The following is a 20867-nucleotide window of genomic DNA, read 5'->3' on the forward strand; positions in this document are numbered from 1 at the left end:
AAAAGATAACATTGGTCTATGTGCTTCTCTGTATCTTTCTTTTTCCAAAGTAAAAAGCAAACTGATCTGACAGAATCTCTGCCTGGAAAATCTGTTCTGGTTATTCTCCGATAGATTATAAATATGTGTTTGGTGGATTACTACCATATGCCCAAATAAAAGCATGCTTCTGTAGTAGCCTTCAGTGTCCTAGTTTCAATTTAATTCTTTCATCTTTCAAGATGAAAGCCTTTTCTTGGGCACTGGGTTGAATGCTTTGCAAAAAGAAACCTTACATTTGTGTTTGGTATAGTTGTACTTTTTCAATTTTACTTGAAACATTCTGAGGCTTATATTTCCCCAAGATTACAGTTAACCAGTCATCAATCATGCTTTCAGAATCTTCACTTAAAATGTTTCTTTATCTAACACATATCTGTGGGCACTCACATTTTGGATAATAGAATTTATTATCCTCTCATCTGCTTCAGTTCATTCTTTGGGTACCTGACATGTGCAAAGCAATAGATACTTTCATTGCATGTATTAGCAGCTCAGGGTGATGTCTACTTCAGAAAATGCTTCACACAAGTTAATTCTATTTAGATTGAGTCATCTATTTTACAGCTCTCTAAACATTTTTAAATGACCAGTTATTTTTAAAACTATAATATGAAAACTTTTTTGAACATAAACATCCATAAAAATGGCACCTCATCATTTAAATATTGTAGAAAAGGAACTATGAAGAAAACTATGTATTAATATTAATATCTATTTTAAATCACCAAAAGCCTCTACCTTTCATGTTTCTTCAAAGAAGTTTTTATCCCTTCTCCCAAAGTACAGATACAAAAATAGAGAGCAAACAGTGTGAATGAGTAAGAGGAGCATTTATTAAAATAAAATTCAGTTTTTCATTTTTTCAATAAAGTCAAACATCTATGGAGCACCCACTCTGATATGAGGCACTACACTGGTTCAGAAATAGAAGGTTCTAGGGCCAAGTTAGGAGGAAGACAAGTAAACCAAATATACTCTGAGATAGGAAACCTCATAACAACTCTCTGAGGCAACTACAGCTCAGAGAAGGAAGAAACTTGCTCAGGAAGCCATGGTGAGAATTTGGAACCCACACTAAATTCTAACCTCTTTCCACTATGTTGCTTTCATCATGGACAGCACTTAAGAGGGCAGATAGAAACTGCCAAGGTATATTTGTAGACAAGTAAAGGTACATTTGAAAAGTAGTAGGTCTGCCAAAGAATTTGATGACTCAAATTAAGAGGAGTAAAGATATACTATCCCCTATTGTGTAAGGAAGAAATGCACAGAATTAAATACCCATGTTGGCATTCTTACTACAAAGAAACTTTTATTCTATGGTAAAGCCCATAGATTATAAATTGAGTTATAGTGAAACAAAATACCTTCATTAGTGCAAGAATAACCAGTAACATTAAAAGGGGATTATTTTTGCTCCCAGAAAAGGAATTAAGACTGACTAGGAGAAAGAAGTAGGGTCCTCAGAATTCAGTCTGTTCTGAAAAGAACACCAAAGCTGTGCTTCCAATATTGTAGCCACCAGCAACATGTGCCGATTTCAATTTAAAGCTTCAGTTAACTAAAATAAGTAAAATCGGAAATTCAGTTCACTAGTTGCACTAGCCACATTCCAACTGCTCAACATGCCACATATGGCTAGTGGTTACTGTACCGAACAGTGCAGATACAGAACATTTCCATCATTGTAGAAAGTTCTACCGAAAAGCACTGAGCCAGAGGAAAACAAGAAGGAAAGCTGCAGAATCTTCCTCTATGAGATTTGAGAAAAAAAATTTTTAGAAGTTTTACAATATGGTTAGCATAATCGACTACCTAAAGTTAAAAGTGGTGTCAATGACATTGTAAAAGTGTGATAACGTTAGATGTAATGATGATGTTAAAGGTTAATCTCCTCTAAGGGCCTCTAAAAAGGTGCTCTGAATCTTTAAGAGGCTCATAAAAGAAAGGGAAGATAGAATTTTATCTTTGAACACTGTTTTCATTAGATTTGAGAATTTCACTGGCCTTTGAAACCGTAAGTTAATAATGATCCATATTAAACATTAAACATTAACATATTAAACATTAAGCTGATAAGTGGATATTTAATTAACATAATCCTAAATTATACAAATTTAACATAAAAGTTTAAGCCATGGCCTTCACATTACTGAATTTATTAGTAATTTCCAATTCACATTTTTCCAGGGAGTAAAAAACATTGTTAAAAGTTCCTAAGAGCCTATCTTCTAGCTCAGGTTTCAAATCACTAGCTATCTTTGCTTATATCGATCTAAGTGGAATACAGACTTGTATGTATTGTTTTTTGATTGCAAAAGAATAGTTGGTAAATAAGATTTCCGTATTTTAAAAGTGTGATCAAAGTTATCCGAAAAGGGACTTCCCTGGTGGTCCAGCAGTAAAGAATCCGCCTTCCAATGCAGGGGACACGGGTTCGATCCCTGGTCAGGGAACTGGGATCCCACATGCCGCGGGGCAACTAAGCCCGTGCGCCACAGCTACTGATCTCGCGCACCTTAACGAGAGAGCCCGTGTGCTCTGGAACCCTTGCGCCACAACTACAGAGCCTGCACGTCACGACTAGAGAGAGAAAATCTGCACGCCACAACTAGAGAGAAGCCCACGCGCCGCAGCGAAAGATCCCACAAGCCTCAACGAAAATCCTGCATGCTGCAACTGACCCGACGCAGCCAAAAATATAAATTAAAAAAAATTAAAAAGTTATCCGAAAAGACTGGAAAATAGTACTTAAGATATTAACCCAAGGCGTTGAGTCACATGTAATTCCGTAGTTCCAATGACCACGCCGTGGCCAAAGGAGGTAACGTCAAGCATTTCATGTAGACATAGTGAATGTTCAATAAATATCAGCTGTTATTATGATCTTTGACAGATAGTCTCTTTTCTAAAAATGATGATAAATTGCAGCAAATATTCCTGGCCATGACAATACTGATTTTAGCACAATGAAAGCACAATTTGAAATACAGAATGCACAGAAGGGACATCTATCTGATGGCCTTATTCTCAGAAAAGAATGAAGCAAGGCTGCATGCAGAGAGGGAGATTTTGAGAGGTTTTGGGAGCCAATGAGGAATCGAAATCTTTAAAAGTTAGGGATAGTGGTGATTATGATAGAAAATCATTCAGAATTGCAATAGCAATTCTAAGTAGAAACTGTCAAGTTACAGTTGAAGAAATGTTATCATTTTTCACTTTCCAGTGCAACACTAGGAAGCCCAGAATTTAGATCAGGGGATAGGGAGGGTATGGTTATCAGAGCATCAGTGATTGGAAAAGCAGACAGGAATTTCAAGGTCCTGACATTACTGAAATGGTTTATAATGAAATCCAAGCTGGGTAGATGGGGTTGATGAAGTCTGAAAAGTGGAAGGGTTTAAGCAACTAAAGATAAGGAGAAAGATGTGTAGGTTTGGGAAGATGAAGGAAAAATAAAAAGAAAGCTAGGAATTCCTCAGTTGAAAATATTAGAGGATGTGCATTTTTAAACAATCTAGTTAGAATATTGTAGATAAATTATATATACAGAATAAAACTACAAAGTTAGAGGATAGTATATAGATGGTCCGGGTATATATGAAGCTAATGAAGAAAGGTCCTCTTCATAAAATCCATAACTTTAATGTGAAGGAGAGTTGTTTTACTGATGATATTCTAAACAATCCTGATTTGCTACAACAGAGGGCTCTTCTCCAAATAATATGGCAAAATCAATGGCACTCAGACGTGCATGGCCAGGTGGGATGTAAAAAAATAAAATGTGTGCTCTGAAAGCAATTTGCCCCTGGTCTCCTGAGACTGATCATCCCAGGGATGCCAAGATAACATGGGATGTTAACTAAGTCCTAGGCCCGGGCAGATCTATGGGGCTTAGAAACAAAATAGAGATAAAAGCATTTAGAGATAAAGTAAGAAGAAACTGAGAAGTCAACATATACAGAGTTATCAATAGAGACATCGACACCAAGGATGATAAGTGAGGAAAAGATGCAGAATAAAAAGGAAGTCAGATGCTGAAATCAATGAGTAAAGTAGAAGAGTGTCCTACAGATCAGGAGGAAGCAGGAATAAGACGATGAGAGGGTAAAATAATAGATGTATCCACTTCTAATGACAAGTTGTTGAGAGATGGAGAAGCAATGCTTAAGAAACAGCAATGAGGCTGCCAACTTTCCCTCTTATCCCTGAGCACAGGGCTCCTGTTCAGCCAGTATCTGCTGGCGCCATACTGGGAGTCTATGGCTAGCATTCTAATAGATGTCCATAGTAGTTGTTAAATATTCAGAATGTTCCTGTTGACTGCCAGGTGAGGAAAATGGGAAAACTGAACTCTATTAAAGAGTGTTTCAAGTAAAGCAGGCAATTAAGGGGACAGTCAACTTTCAATTATAGAGAAGAGTGGTGGGAGAGTTTAAACAAATATTAAAGACATAGGAGAATCTGTTCACAATAGAAGCCAGTGCAAGTGGAGACTATACTTTAAAGGAATGAGAGGAAAGAACAGAGGAACAGGAATTCATAGTGCACTCAGCAAGCAACATTTTCAGTAAGGACTGAAGGAGGCAGCTGGCTGTGGGGGAAGTTACTGTACGTTTTTGTTAATGAGAACACCTCCACACCCCCAGCTCCTTGGGAAGGGGTTTTCTCACTAAGTACGTTCCTGGCCTCTTCTCCACCCTTTCACTCTCTCTGTCCCTGTAGAGGTGGAGTGAGGAATCTGATTTGTAGATCTGGGAAATAACTGGATCTACTTAGCTCAGCCCACTCTTCCCTTTTGAGAACAAGCCTGCAGAGGCTGAGTTCTTTTCTACTCTTCCATGCAGGGTTTCCCACATGGGAGGCCACATTGCCCAGTGACTGCTGGGAATTCTGCCTGCTTCTGGAGTCCGGTTAACAGCCCCATTTAGCTCTCACTCTAAGCCACCTCCTCCAGCCTAGCCTCTGTCAGTAATGAACATGACACTGTTGTTCTCACTTGTCCTTACTTTTGTTTCCTATTTCTTCGGAATCCAGCCAGGAAACAGGGATGCTACTTGCTGGGGACCTTCTCAGAAATTCCCAATATTAGTGACTAAGAAACAAGACGGGGTAGGGAGAATTTCCATGTCTTTTGAACTAATTAGTTCCAAACATAATGGTAATCAATGAGAGTAATAATAATAGTTAACAATTACTTAGTGCTTACCATGTGCCACTGTTTTAGGTACTTTATAAAGTCTAATTAAATCAACTATTCATGATGACTCTATGAGGAAGTTACTCCTATTATCCCTATTTTGCACAGGAGGAAATACATATTGGCCAAGTAACCTCCCCGCAGTGTCACAGCTGCCAAGGAACAAAACTAGTGTTGAAACTTACTAGGAAGTCTAGCTCCAGCGTATTAAATGCATCCTGTACCACTTCTCTCTGAGGTGTGCTTACTATACGAGGGCCCATTACTAAGAATAATAAACCATTTTATCTTTTTTTTAATTGCAATATAATTGACATATAACATTAGTGTCAGGTGTACAACATAGTGAATCAATATTTTTATTGATTACACTCCATACAGTTATTATAAAATATTGACTATATTCCCTGTTCTGTACATTGCATCCTTGAAACTTATTTGTTTTATACCTTAATTCCCTTCACCTATGTTGCCCCTCCCCCACTCCCCTCTGGTAACTGCTAGTTTGTTCTCTGTATCTGTGAGTCTGTTTCTGTTTTGCTATATTTGTTCAATTGTTTAATTTTCTAGATTCCACATGTAAGTGAAAACATACAGGATTTGTCTTTGTCTTACTTATTTCAGTAAGTATAATACCCTCCAGGTCCATCCATGCTGTCACAAATGGTAAAATGTCATTCTTTTTTTATGGCTGAGTAATATTCCATTTTATATATATATATATATATATATATATATACACACACACACACACACACACATATATATACAAACACACATATATATGCATATATATAAATATTGCATTGTATGTGTGTGTGTGTGTGTGTGTGTATATATATATATATATATATATATATATATATATATATATATATATAAAATCTTCTTTATGCATTCAACTGTTGATGAACAGTTGCAGGTTGTTTCCATGTCCTGGCTATTGTAAATAATGGTGCTATGAACACTGGGGTGCATATATCTTTTCAAAGCAGTGTTTTCATTTTCTTTGTCTCAATACCCAAAGTGACTGTCATCAAAATAGTATGGTACTGGCACAGAAACAGAAGCATAGATCAATGGAACAGAATAGACAGCCCAGAAATAAGCCCATGTAAATATGGTCAATTAAATCTACAACAAAAGAGGGAAGACTACACAGTGGGGAAAAGACAGTCTCTTCAATAAGTAGTGTTGGGAAAACTGGACAGCTACAAGTGAAAAAATGAAACTAGACCATTTTCTCACACCGTATACAAAAATAAACTCAAAATGGATTAAAGACTTAAATGTAAGACCTGAAAACATAAAACTCCTAGAAGAAAACATCTATGCAGTACACTCTTTGTTGGTCTTAGCAATATTTTTTGCGGGGGGGATTTGTCTCCTTAGGCAAAGGCAACAAAAGCAAAAATAAAGGAATGGGATCTAATCAAACTAAAAAATTTTTGCACAGAGAAGGAAACCATCAACAAAATGAAAAGGTAATCTACTGAATGGGAGAAGATATTTGCCTATGATATGTCCCTTAAGGGGTTAATACCCCAAATATATACAGAACTCATATAACTCAATACAAAAACAAACAATCCGATTAAAAAATGGGCAGAGAACCTGATAGGCATTTTTCCAAAGAAGACATACAGATGTCCAACAGGCACATGAAAATATGCTCAACATAGAGGAAAATCGTCAGGAAAATGCAAATCAAATCCACAATGAGATATCACCTCACAAGTTTCAGAATAGCTGTGGTCAAAAAGACAAGAAATAACAAGTGTTGGTGAGGACATGGAGAAAAGGGAACCCTTGTATACTGTTGGTGGGAATGTAAATAGGTGCAGCAACTATGGAAAACAGTTTAACGGTACTTCAAAAAATTAAAAATAAAACTATCACATGATCCAGCAATCCCACTCTTGGGTATTTCTCTGAAAGGGTCTCTTAACAGCTCTCCTTGTCTTTAGAACTTTGCTCATCTAATAATGCACTCTCCATAGTTGTGTGGGAGGGATATTTCCAAAGCTTAAATCTAATCATGCCACCTAAAAATCTTCAAATTCCATTACCAGTGGAATGGAGCATGGTGCACACAGGTGTTCCATGATTTGTGTCTTACCTCCCTCTTCACCTTTTTCTCTAGTCACAGTCTTTCCCCTCTACATCACCAGCAAATTCTATTCTCAGTCAGACCGAACTTCTTAGCTGCTCCATGAAAACACAGTGTTATTTCTGGCCTCCTGCTTAGGTTTCTTTCTCCAGTCCTCATCCAGTCCATCTGGGGAAAACTATACATCTTTCAAGGCTCAGCTTAGTATAATCATCTCTTTCATGAAGCCTTTGATGATCATCTGAAGTGAAAGTAACCACTTCCTCCTTTGGACCCATCTTAGCCTGAAGAGAACTGTGAACCCCCTAGGGGTATGGGCCATATCTTATTTATGATTCACAATGCCTTAAACCTAGAAGTAAGTTGTTATTAAATGCTTGAATCTCCAGAAATGAGTAATATGGCTAAAAATTATTTTAATTTATTATCACATTACTAACACATTTTACTGGAATGTATGATTTGTCTTGATCCAGAATCCCATTGGCAAAAGCTTATTTCCCCATCTTCTAAAAATAACATTATTTATTAGATAGTATTCCAACTATAGTTTATGCGTTCTTTCTTTCTAGGTTAGAAAAAAAAAATGTGACTTGGCAGGCTTAGGCAATAAAGGCCATGAAAGGTCAAAGATTTTTTTTGTCTTTATTAAATTCTCCTTCCTGAAGAACTCATCCTCCAAACTCTCAAAATTCCAGGACCATGTACACAGTCTTCATCAGGGCCAGGCCTGTGGCTTTTAGCCTGTTAGACTAGTTGGCTTTGTTAGAACCTCAGTGAATGTTTTCTACTATGTTAACACTTTAAATCTTTTTATTTATTTATATTTATGGAGAACAGAAAGGTGAAACCCAATGGGATCTGGCCAGTTGAAAATTCAATTTTAAGCAATCACAAGTATATTCTCTCACTATACAATACTCCCTAATTTTCCTCTCTAACTAAAAATGTGTAGTTGGTTGATAATGTCCAACAGGATCTTTACACAGAGGTTTCCATAGTCATGCTACATTACCCCCTTCTTTAAGTGTAAAAAGAAGTGCAAATATCCCTTTATGAGCCCCAGAAGAATAAAAACCTTTCAGGATTTCTCTTCAGAAAGAAAATTTTTAAAAAAATTCATTCACAATAAATAAATAATCCGTGAAAGATTTCTGCTCTCCATGAAGTAGTCTATAAAATGCAGAAACCAGTTGAAGCAGATCCACTGAACCCCTTTATGTAAGAAAAAATAAACTAGATGCTACATTAGACAGAAATTACATAGATTAAGGAACTATCAGATTACCCCATTCAATCTTCACAGCAATCATGTGGGTTAAATATTTATATTTTGATTTTGTAAATGAGAAAACCAAGGCTCAGAGAGACTAAGTGACTTGCCCAAGATCAGTAAGTAAATAGTAAAATCAGAGTCAAATTCAAGACCATTTGGTTTAAGGTTGTACATTTTTCAATACATCATACCGTTTCTGAACTTTAAGATTTAAGAAACTGACCTAGGTGCAAGATCCAAGTCTCTCTACCAACATTCATGTTCTTAGTCAGTTTCCACTAAACTCATATCCAGTTACGTATTATCCACCATCTGGTAAACATAATTCTAAAATGTTCTTAACTCCCAGTAATAATATTAATAGCTGTCACAGTAGGTCTTTTTTCACTCTCCTTTCTTAGTCAAATTCTGATCCTCAAATTCATCCTTATTTACTTTTTACTTTCTCCAAATGGAGACATGAATCATCAGTTATCCATTTTAGTGTCCATAAGTGATATCTAATTTCTAAAAGTACATCTTCAAATTGGATATACAAATCGCATGATGAAGCAAAACACGTTCATTGCCAAGAGTCAGAAAGACCTAGATTCAAATCCTCGTGTGGCACTTCTTAGCTCAATATCTTGTCAAGTTCTTTCTGTTCATTAAGCCTCTGTCACCTCATGTAAGAAAGGATTTTACTAGTCACCTCACTAGGATTTTTTGAATACTAAATAAAGAAATGTTTGTAAAGATCCTAACACAATACTTGGTTAAGGTAAACACTCAACAACTAGCAGGTATTGGTAACATCATTAGTATTATTAGGTTTAAAATATGATATGCAAATTTGTGACTAGTCAGAAACAGTCGACAGAGGGCACTGGACATAAATGGAGCTAAAACTGTAACTTTAAAAAAGATAGTCTCTGCATCTAAATCTTAAACTATTTCTGAAGAAGTAGCATGCTGGTAAGGCTTCCTGTTCTCTTCCTGATATACAAAAATCATGAAAATCCTCCTCCCCCATTATTTTTATTTTGATACTGACAATGCTGACCTGATACTGGCAGATTTTGCTTTTAAGTCGTTCCATCTTTGGTTCATATCATCCAGTCGATGCTGAAGCATAGTAGCCTCTTCAGAATTTCCCAAAGCTTTTACCATCTTCTGCCTGTTTCCATCGAGGCTTTTAAATATGTCACTGTGGGCATCAATTTCTGCCTGGATGTCCTGAACAGAAAAAGGCAAAGAGATAATAATGCAAATATTAGGTATTAGTGTCAACATTACTTGGGATTGCTATACAAACTTTACTTTTTTCATATTCCACAAACGAGTTTTTTAAAAGCAAAATAGTTAATTTTAGCTTAAATGATAACAAATTTAAGTGTTTTCACAATTTCTACATTGAAAATAATAGTTTTTAAATCTTTAAGACACTGATTTCCCCCATTCTTAAAAACAGAATGTATCAATATTATAATCTAAATTTCATGTATCAGCTAGTTAGATGTTCAAATTCAATGAGAAATTTTTGAAATTTTATACAATAGTGGCTGCCAAATCACTCAACTTTGCTTAATACCCAAATAAATTCTTCCTCCCCTTTCCACACAGGCCAAACTTCCCTCAAAACATTAAGTTTTACAGAGGTCACTAAGATATTACATAATTAAACTTTTTTTTTTTTTACATTTAGACAAACTTATTAATAGTTCAGCCTTTTAATCTAATAAAATCTATTTCTAAAATTTAAAAAAGCATTCTCATAAAAATGTTTATCCTCATTAAGAAATAAAAAATAATGACAAAATAATATTTCTCCTGTTAAAAAGGAGAATATTTTGTTCACTTTTATAAAGTAAATTTGACTGTAGTTTAAGTAAAATAATAATTAATATAAATTAATAATAAAAATTGGTTCAGACTTTGAGGAAGTACTTTGGCAATTTGTATCAAAAGCCTTAAAACTGTTGAAATTACCTATCCTAAGAAGATTTATGTATAAACACATTTATCACATTGATTGTTTTTAAAATAAAAAAGTAAAACTTTCATAATATACATTAATGCTAGTTTATTATTAGGTTTTAAAATGGAGGAGAAAAAACTATATATTATGATGTTAATTTAATTTTTAAAGTAGGTGTTTAAATTAGCCTATGTGTTTGTAAATCACTGCACACACATACATTAGAAGACTACAAGAAATAAATCAAAATAGTGCAATCTCCGTATAAGAGGATTAAAGATGATTTTAGTTTTCTTCTTTACACTTCTCTGAGTTTCCAAGTTTCTATAAAAAACAGGGTTTCTTTTTGTAATTAAACAAATACAACAAATTTAAACTTTAAAATACAGAGGGTCTTATCAATTGTTTAGTACTCTCCTGTTAACAAGGTTGTCAACTCAATTTTCTATATTAATTTGGCAATCACCTTTTCTTCATGAATAAATGGGATGTGTAGCTAACTCTAGTGTGACAGCCACTACCATCCAACAACTGAGTATGAACTTACAAACAGAAAAGCAGACACCAGAAGGGGCCATGAAGGTGTGGGGTGAGTCTCCATGGCATTAATTGGTAAGGAATATTAAGGCAACATATTGCAGAAATAAAAATTATATTTCTGGTAATGAATCAGAATTAGTAAAAGAAGAGCAAACTCAAACACTATAATTTTGTTACACTTCTCATCTTCAGTTTTCCTTTATAATCATCATTCTTCTTTAGTTTCTCCAACTCTAAGTGAGCACGGTAAAAACTTAAACAGAAATTCTTCGAATTCTCAGAATGCTATTATTAATTTAGAACTTACTCCTGATAAGCAATCCATGTATTCCATTAAGAACCAAGGCTTAGTGGCCAGCGTTGAAGTGACTGCTCTTCAAGCATCTACAGACCTACACAAACCAGGACACATGGAAGAGCCTTGTACAACTCACTACTCCAATCAGCATGGTAAAAAGGTGTCACACGAGGTTAAGGGGCAGAACTGCTGTATTATAATTTCTGGGAAGATCTGTGACATCTAAGATGACATTAATAGGATCATATTTGAGAGATGGGAGAGGTGAACACAAAGTTTGATGGACGGCTTCTGCAAAATTTATGCTCTAAATTTGCAAGCCCATTGGTCTCTGGGTTATCTAACAACAAAGCCAAATCAGGTCTTCCTGCAAAGTGTAATCTGAGTACACCCAGAATTAGGGTTAACCACTGAACAAAAACTCTAACATTGTTGACTCTTCTGCATTTTACTAGCACCTCCATCCCAGAGAGTACACAGCAGACACTGACGGGGAAGCAGGGAAACACAGCCAGATACTGATTCACGGTTCTCAGGCTGGGCAACAGTATGCATGTAAATGGCAATCTGGTTGTAAATTTAACTTGGGAGGTTTCAAATAGAGATTCTCAGTAAAAAAGAAAAAGAAAAGGAAACTTCTGCTGAAAGATTCTTTGATGACATCTCCTGAACAACATAGTCCTATCCTTTAGAATAGAACTGTGTTATTTTTTGTGTCCTGAAATGCATTTTAAGACATCCAAAGAGATATATCAAAAGCCAAGTTTTAAACTTCGGCTGTAAATATGCATGATAGCCATCTTTCTCAAAAAGCTCAGTGACAGAGTAAATAAGCAAGGCCTCCCTTTGCTCTGTATTGTCAAGGAGAATTTGGCCTCTAATTTCCTGTGCAGGTTCCTAAACATCATTATCAGTGTCCCACACCTAAAATCACAAGGCAACTTCAAACCACAACTTCCTGTAGCAGCCTGGCCTATTTGCTTCTTTTCATATTCAAGAGACATAGAAAGACAGAAGCACATCAAGATTCATAAATAGTTTCCTCAGTTTCACAGGAGCATTCCACAACATGAGGAAATTTGGATACCAAAAGCACGAAGCACATTTGCCTCTTCACTTCAGATCAGGTGATGCCTTTTCCAATCTGGCCACAATGACAGATGGAGTAAAACAAAACTGCATCACTGGCCCAGTCAACGATCGTAAGTATTTCCATAATGTTTTGGTTAAGAGCACCACCAGTGATCATATATTCATGTTGCAACATAAGTTTCAATATGTGGAAAACCCTTCCACACATGAGCCTCATCAAAAATTAGGAAGAAAATCAACAACCAGAAAATGATCAAAGAAAAGGAAATCAGCATACATTGTTTTTTTAATTTAACATTTGGTGGCATATTTATTTGGCCAAATATATCAGGAGCTCCTAAAGACAGAAAATCATCTTAATATTTCTTATGTATTCTTCAGAGTCTCTGTTACACAGAGGAAGTCTAATGAAAAATAGATGTATATGGATAGACAGATACGTAGATAGATACATAGACGGATGGATGCAAAATTGCATAAATGAATGTATGAATAAGTTCATCTTGATAGACTGGCATATTAGCCACTGTAATGCCAAGAGAAATCAGACAAATAATTAGAAGGAAATGTAGTAATCATTTTGTTTAATCTCTTCGTTCAAAAAATTTAACAGGGAGAAATTATTATTTAGAAGCCTGCACTGCAAAGCCTTGCCTAAGCTCTTCGCTGGAAATTTAGAATTACCCGCAGTTAATGAATCATGCTCCTTCATAGATCCCTGTGTAATGATGCATTGGTTTTAAAATCAAAATGCCAGCATAGGAGTCTGTCAGATCATGACCCTGATGTAACATCAAATGCTAAAATAAATTAAAGTTCTATGAAAGAGGGTTAACTCCCACTGCGCAGCTGGGAGACTTGCCCTACTAATGCTTACCTCTGTCACCTGGAAGCCTTTCTGACCATTAAATAAACATTAAAGCACAAAATGGTTATTGATAGTTAGTTATGGGAATGTAATCCATCTAGAAGCACAAAACAATGCTCTTCCAACCATTTAACGTAAGTCAGTCATGTGCAAAGAGGGACCCCAGCAAAGTATTCAAGCAGTTAAACTAACATTTGAAAACAGAACAGAAGAAATATTTTAAGAATTCACTCGAAAGGCTTGCAGTGTACTTTCAAACAATGTAAGCATAATGTAGAAGGTTAAGAAAAGCTAGGGGTTAGAATAAAGAGACCACATATTTTTCTCTAAGTAAAATACCATCAAAAGCCTAAAATGCACACTTTCAGAAGAACCTTGCAGAAGACAGCTACAAAAGCTCACAGAGGTTCACTGATCAACAATTAGTCTTTTTTTATACAATACCCACTACCCAGGTCAAAATAAACTGCACAAATAAAGCAAAACATTTATTCATTTACTTACTTAATAATTGATATTTTAATACCAGTTTTGCCCTAACTGGACATTTCTTTAATGATATAACGCATAGAGGTATTATATGCAAACACTTTATAATGTAAATCACATACATTTTATTTCTTTATAATGTTCTATAATCAAGTAGTGGCTGCAACTGTGTAAGCAAAAATATTTCCTTAGATTATTATAAACAGAACTGTTTGAACCCTCTTCTAAGAAACAGAGATTTAGAATAGTACCACTAAGAAGTCTTCAACAACTAAGTTGGTATTAGAATAGATTCATCCTCTTTGGGCCTTGCTGACATAATTTTGGTTTATTTTTGCATGGCATATTTACCTAACCTTACATGGCCACAGAAGTGTTTTCTCTGAAGGAATCCTGACCCCTTTTCTGAAGGTGAAGAAGTGAGGTTAGCAACAACTTCCCAACTATATCCCAAGGCTCAGGCTAAATCAACAAAGTTAACCATTAGGGGAAAAGAAATCCACTGTTCCTTTCAAAAGTGAGACCGAAATTCAGAGATAGTTTAGGATTGATTGTCAAGAGCTCAGTTGGATCACTGCCTGAGTTTCAGGTTTTGAAAATGAGGGATCATACCTTTTAAAAAACAGTCATGTATCACCTAAAAAAAATACAACCTAATAATATCCTCAAAGGTCATTACGTGCTATGTAAATATGCTTTGAGACAGTTTGTGAGACTTCTGGGATAGTGAGTTATTGCAATTAACTAATCAATTAATTATTACAATTAACTTGCTGATGTCAACAAATTATTCAATTAATTATTTATAAATTATATTTTCTTTCAACAACTAATCTCATAAATTTTAACCACTCTATTAATAATTATGGAATCACATTTTGACAGATAAAAGAGTGGTATCACCTGGTCTACAGCAGTATTTAAAAAGTAAGAAATCGGACTTCCCTGGTGGCGCAGTGGTTAAGACTCCTCCTGCCAATGCAGGGGACACGGGTTCGAACCCTGGTCCGGGAAGATCCCACATGCCCCAGAGCAACTAAGCCCTTGCGCCACAACTACTGAGCCTGCGCTCTAGAGCCCACGAGCCAAACTACTGAGCCCGCATGCTGCAACTACTGAAGCCCATGTGCCTAGAGCCCGTGCTCCGGAGAAGCCACTGCAGTGAGAAGCCCACGCACCGCAATGAAGAGTAGCCCCCGCTCCCCAAAACTAGAGAAAGCCCATGTGCAGCAACGAAGACCCAACGCAGCCAAAAAAAAAAAAAAAAGTAAGAAATCAATGCCAGTAATGTTCTTTTCCCATTATCTGTGATTATAAATATATGTTAGACAATAGAGTAGGAAAAAAGTTAAATTACTAAGTGGAACAAATTTACAATTAACTGCACTTTCAAGATAATTTGAACAAGCCACCTTGAAATGATAGAAAATTAAGAAACAAAGTACATTTTAAATTCCAACATAGCAAACACTGCTATCAAGAAAAATATTTTTCACAACAAAATAATATGTTCAAAATCCTTGACTCTATACCAATTGTTACTAAAACATACTAACATCCTAGTGAGTTAAAATACAGTGGCTTTCCTTCTGAGGTGCACATTATATAAGCAGGTTTGATCTGCACATGAACACGAGTTTAAGAACAGTTATTAACAAATGTTTTCAATTTATCAAACTATTGCCCCACCCTAATTCCTAAAATCAGATTGTATAAATGAAACTGAACAAGTTTGAAAACCCAGTCAAAGGTTTTTGTATTTTAAATGTTTTAAACTACAGTCCTGGGGCACCCAACTCTTCAACTCCTGACCTGTGAAAAAGCAGTTCCTATTGCCCAGAAAGCTCTAATTTTCTTCCCCAACACACATCTCCCACATATAAGCCCACAATCTCAGTTCCTTCCTTAATTTTAAAGTCATCTTAAGTCCCAGTTTAAATATCATTTCTCCAGGAGAAACTTCATTGCACTCAGGTTAGATTATGTCTACCTGTCGCTCTTACAGCTACCTCCTTTTGCTCAGTCACAGGCTTACAGAATACAGACTTGTTTAAGGTCTGTATCCTCCTACTAGGCTGTAAACTCAAAGAGTGGAGGTCTACCCTGTTATCCACGCCATCCTTGAATTCAGCCCACTGTCTGGTACATACTGTGTACTTCATAAATATTTACTAAATATTAAAGAAAGAGTAGACCTTGAAATTGGAAGTTGACTGTGTCTTTCCAGGATAAAATTTTTAAAAATTAGATATTGCAAATTGAGCAGCAAAATATAGCTTCAAATTATAATTTTAAATATTGGTCATCCTAAAGGATGTCAATATCATAAAGGAAATTTAGCATTGAGCGGTTTCTCTCTGTGTTGTCACTATGGGAAGCATCTTTCCCAAAGGATTCACCACGAGAGTGGTACTACTCAGACTTCCTCTCTCTCTCTCACACACACACACACACCCTTAGAGAACTACCATTACCATTAATCATCTAGTAGCAGAACTGCCTAAATTAATAAAAGGCAACAGTCACTCAAGATGTCACTAAGCTAAAATTGTCCATTATTCTATCCTCTGTGACTACTAAATAAATGGAACAGACAGTACACAGTGCAGATGGCCAAGTATACCAATATATTAACAGCCACTGAGTCCATCAGATACTTCCATTATGAAGTATTTTCAAGGAGAAAATCAATTCATTAAAATCAAGGTGGCAATAAAACCAACTCATAGGCTGGATTTCCGAAAGGTGTTTTGGTGGATCAGCTTTCTGTGTCAACTGTGAGTCTGAAGTCTCTGTAGAGTCACCCTGGTCACAACTGCTCTCCCCTCATCACCTGGTTGGGTAATTAGGATCTGCTTGCTGGCTGGCACTTTTTGCCGTAAGGTCATCCTCTCTTGGAGAGAAGTTCCTGTTTCAATCTCCTCTTTAAGACCACTCTGGGGAACATGTGGTTCCCTTCAATCAGGGCTTCCTGATCCTTGGTGAGCTGTCACCTTGCAGAAACAGTAGAGAATGTTTCCGGTCCCCTGGATCCCCAGGAACTCTGAGTCCCAAGTGCAATTTGCACATCCTGCTAATGCTGGAAAGCCACAATTCTAGCATCACACATTTTGGGACTAGATAACCAGATTACAGATCCCAACGATATGCCAAACATCCATGTGTGAACAGATACCCAAATGTAAGTCACAAACCACTAGATTTCTTTAAAATTCAAAAAATATCAACTAGATATCCCCTTTCAATTTATCTCACAAACAAACTGCTGTCTTGAAGTTACGCTGAAGGTCTGCTGTCATCTGGAAATTTCAGTTATCTGACCAGTCTTCAACTTTTCAGATTAACATTATTGGAAGACCCACGACTATCCCAACCTTGTACTCTAGTTTTCTTAAAGCCTGAAATGGTTTCAGGAATCCAGCAAAACACCTTTTGCTCTGGGAACTTAAACATCAGCCCGAACTATTATAATTACTGATAAGAAAAGTGTTAAATCACCAAGTGTTAAATCACCGTGTGATCTGCTCTAGAAGCAGATCACTAATATTGAGGAAAAGATAAGACTAAGGAAACTGAAAATAAAGGGACTATGGGAAGACCATTAGCTTCCAAAGGTATCATGTGGCTTTTGCATTGGAGCAGTAAGCCTTGGTCATTCCCTAGAACTGGCATTTTTGCTTTCAGAGTTGGGGGAAGGTAGTTGTATTTGAGAGGTGTGAGGTAGTGGTACCTTTCCATAATACAGTTTTCCTGGCAATGAATCAATGTAGCATAGGCTAAATATATGAGACAGCTTTTGTGAAAATACACAAAGGATTTTTTTTTAAAATTGAGTTGGAGAAAAATACATTCATGTATGACAACTTCCTACAGATGAAATATGGCAAAGAGATTAACTTTCACATAGATTTTTATAAAGGCATCTAACACAAAAATAAACATATATGGAAAACTTCAGACTGTGAATGGCAGCAAGATTGTTTCTCTGAATTTGCTCTTTGTCTCAAAAAAAAAAAAATCCCAAATCAAGCTTTTGACAGGACTAAGCCTGTAGGCTTCTTTTACTGTCAATTTAACTACTAAAAGAAAAAAATAAGAAATATGCAGATACTAAGGTTTAGGAATTAAAGGAGGAAACTAATATGACCAGAACTGGTAACTTTGTCAATAAAATAGCCAAAAAGCTGAGGCAGGTTACTAACTTCTGGTATCTGACCTAGGCTTTCAAGACTAATAGCAGCAATTACAATACAAAACGCCAGCTATTGACCACAATTACTGCCTCTCAGGGGGTCTAAGTAATGAATTATTCATGTAACGTAAGACCTATATACCTTTTTAGGAAGAAACAGACAAATCTATACAAACCAAGCTAACAGACCTCTTTATGGTCATAAAGTTTGTCACCTGCTGTTACCAGCTGCCATAAAGAAAGTTTCTCTAACCTCCTCCACCCCTTCTAAACGGTGAGCAAGTTGACCAGGAACCGTCCTTTACCCTCAGGAATGTAGGTGCTTAATAACATATTAAAGGGAGAGGTCAAAGTGAACCCTGTGTTACAGTCCTTACTATGACAGTTGGGGTGCGGGGAGAGAACCGGGAAGGAGGGAGCATTCAGCCAGGAGAAGCGAATTCTTCTTTCTCCACCCTCTTCCCACTGCACTGTTTCTACCATCAGGAGGCAAGCAATGACTGCAATTGTTTTGGAAAAGCTTTCAAACTTTTCAAGTGACACGGTTTTACGCCTTTTTCCCCGGGCAATTTTGGTTTTGTAAGAAAAAGCCCATTATTCTGTAAATGACTCAATACAGTCTTGCTTATATTTGTACTTGCAATGAACCATAGGGTATTCGTGGTGAGAGCCACAGAGTACATCTTTAACAAATGATAAGTAATTGATTTATGCACAGAGAGTACTTCATCCCTTTCCTTTCTTTAAAGATGGGAAGTTGAAAGAACATAGGTGTTTGGCATCCAAAGGCTAAGGAAGGCAGAAGCCCATGAGCAGCACGTGGAGGTTTTCTGTTTTAAATGTAAATGTAAGGTAGCCTTTGGCAGGCTAGACTCAGTCCTAGAGTGTGCCAAGAACTTCCCCATGGAAAAAAGAACTAAATGCAAAAATAATGATCCAAGCATTAAAGCTCCACAGTGCACACAAGCACTCCACATTTAAGACAGACAGAACCAGAAAGAAAAAGGAGAAGTCTGAGGTCAGATGTGCCATCGTCACTATGAGGCATCCTCTCCTGACTCTCAGAACTGAATCTTCAGAAAAGAGGCTGGAAAAGTCAGTGGTCGGCCACTGCAGGGAGGTAAACCTGAGGGGTATGGAAAACAGAACCCAGGCCTGATGAAGTCAGACTTTGGCATGAAAACCCAGTGTTGTTGCTGGTTGGTTTTTTTTTTTTTCCAAAATAACTTTCAATTAAATTACCAGCCGACTTGAGTACAAAGGATCTCTTCTGATGTGAAATTCTAAAACTGACAGGCATCATGAGAAGCCCTCCTGACCAAAGGAAAGATTGCTAACTTGATCTTTAGTTGAAAAAAAAATTTTTTAAGAGGATATCAAATCAAATGCCTTAGAAGTTATATTAAATAATCAGAATCAATAGACTATCCGCCATCTAAATGCATAGTAAAAAAAAAAAAAAAGACAAGAAAAGGAAGAAAGAAAAAAGTACATTGATGAAGTCTGCTTTCTGCATACCTTTTCAAATTTTGTCAGCAATTCCCGTAAGCTGAAGTTCAGACCAATCATCGTCCAGTAGCCCTTGAAGCCTACATCTTTCCGGCAAACTTCCTTCAGACAACAGCGTTTAACTTCTAAAAACCGTATCTTTTCTGGCTATACTTTAAAACCCTTTGTAAAATCCTTTACAAGCCTTGCCCTTGAGCTATGGTCCATGAACAGCAGCAGCTTGCGCTGGGACATTTTAGCCACCCCACCGTGGGTCCAGGATTTCATGGACTTCAGAGTTCGCAAGGAATAGACCTGCTTGGATGTTCTCTGGTAGCTGCGTTCCACGAGGCTGGCATGGTCTCCTTTTCCTCTGGAAAGCCCAGGATTCCCTTCTGTTCACCTCACTAATGACCTGCAGCCCACAACTGTTCTCTCCTGGGCCCCAAGCTTAGAGTTTGTTCTCAATTACACAAAGCAAAAAAGAAGCTATATCCTGGAAACTTGCATGAGAGAAGGCAAAAAAAAAAAAAAAAAAAAGAAGAAAAAAAAAGAGCCAAGTATTACCAACTTCCTCCATTCAGACTAGTTTCAAGAAGAAAAAGAAAAAAAAAAAATCCTGGGTAAGGAGCCAGTTTTCAAAAAGCATGACTTATGTAGAGTTCGAACAGCAAGGAGGGCACTCTTGTCTGAAGAAACACCCAAACATGGGACAAGAGACCACCGGCTTGCACTCTCCCAGACACTGGCAGCCTGCGTTGCTATGGTAACCACCAAGCTAGTTTCAATCCATTTCCCTAAATCAAGCTATGCCTTAGGGATGCTGTGTCAGTGCAACAGAGCTAACTTATTGAAAAAGCTGTTCTAGCCACCGGGAGAAAAGTTTAAACAGCAGGTCTCATGGTCCCCTTTGCAGAGTTTGCGGCAGGGAGGGCAGCCTCATCAGCTTTGGCTCGCCGATCTGACAGGAGTGTGGTAATCCACTTCTCTTTCCAGCAGTTGTTTATTATTTTAATCAGCATCCTCCCTTCCACCACCCCTCACACACAGTTTAAAGTGAAGCTCACTCCCACTTCCTGGAGACCTCCCCGCCCCAAACTGCAGTACAGTATCTCTCAAATTATCTCAATCCTGAATGATCACAAGATCCATATTCCACTTTGGAGCCCACCCAAGAAAATAAAAGGGGCTGGGTGCACAGAACAATACAAATCATCAAACAAAACATGTGTGGTCAATTGTATTCTTTCTAAAAAGGTTTTGACAGTAAAGTGGATGGGGAAAATCCTTTTAAAGGAAAGTTGCTTTTTTTTTT

The 20867-nt window shown here is 36.8% G+C and overlaps 1 protein-coding gene across 10 annotated transcripts in view; it reads right to left on the bottom strand.

Moving 5' to 3' along the window:
• Positions 1-20867, bottom strand: part of UTRN (utrophin) — a 499657-nt gene that overhangs the window by 145604 nt on the left and 333186 nt on the right. For all 10 annotated transcript variants that reach the window (XM_082405402.1, XM_082405400.1, XM_082405405.1 and 7 more), the window contains one exon: positions 9671-9843. In XM_082405402.1, coding sequence (XP_082261528.1) covers positions 9671-9843 — 173 coding nt within the window. The remainder of the gene's footprint in view (positions 1-9670; positions 9844-20867) is intronic.

This window comes from Balaenoptera borealis (assembly GCF_965194805.1).
Source record: "Balaenoptera borealis genome assembly, chromosome: 9".
Lineage (NCBI taxonomy): Eukaryota > Metazoa > Chordata > Mammalia > Artiodactyla > Balaenopteridae > Balaenoptera > Balaenoptera borealis.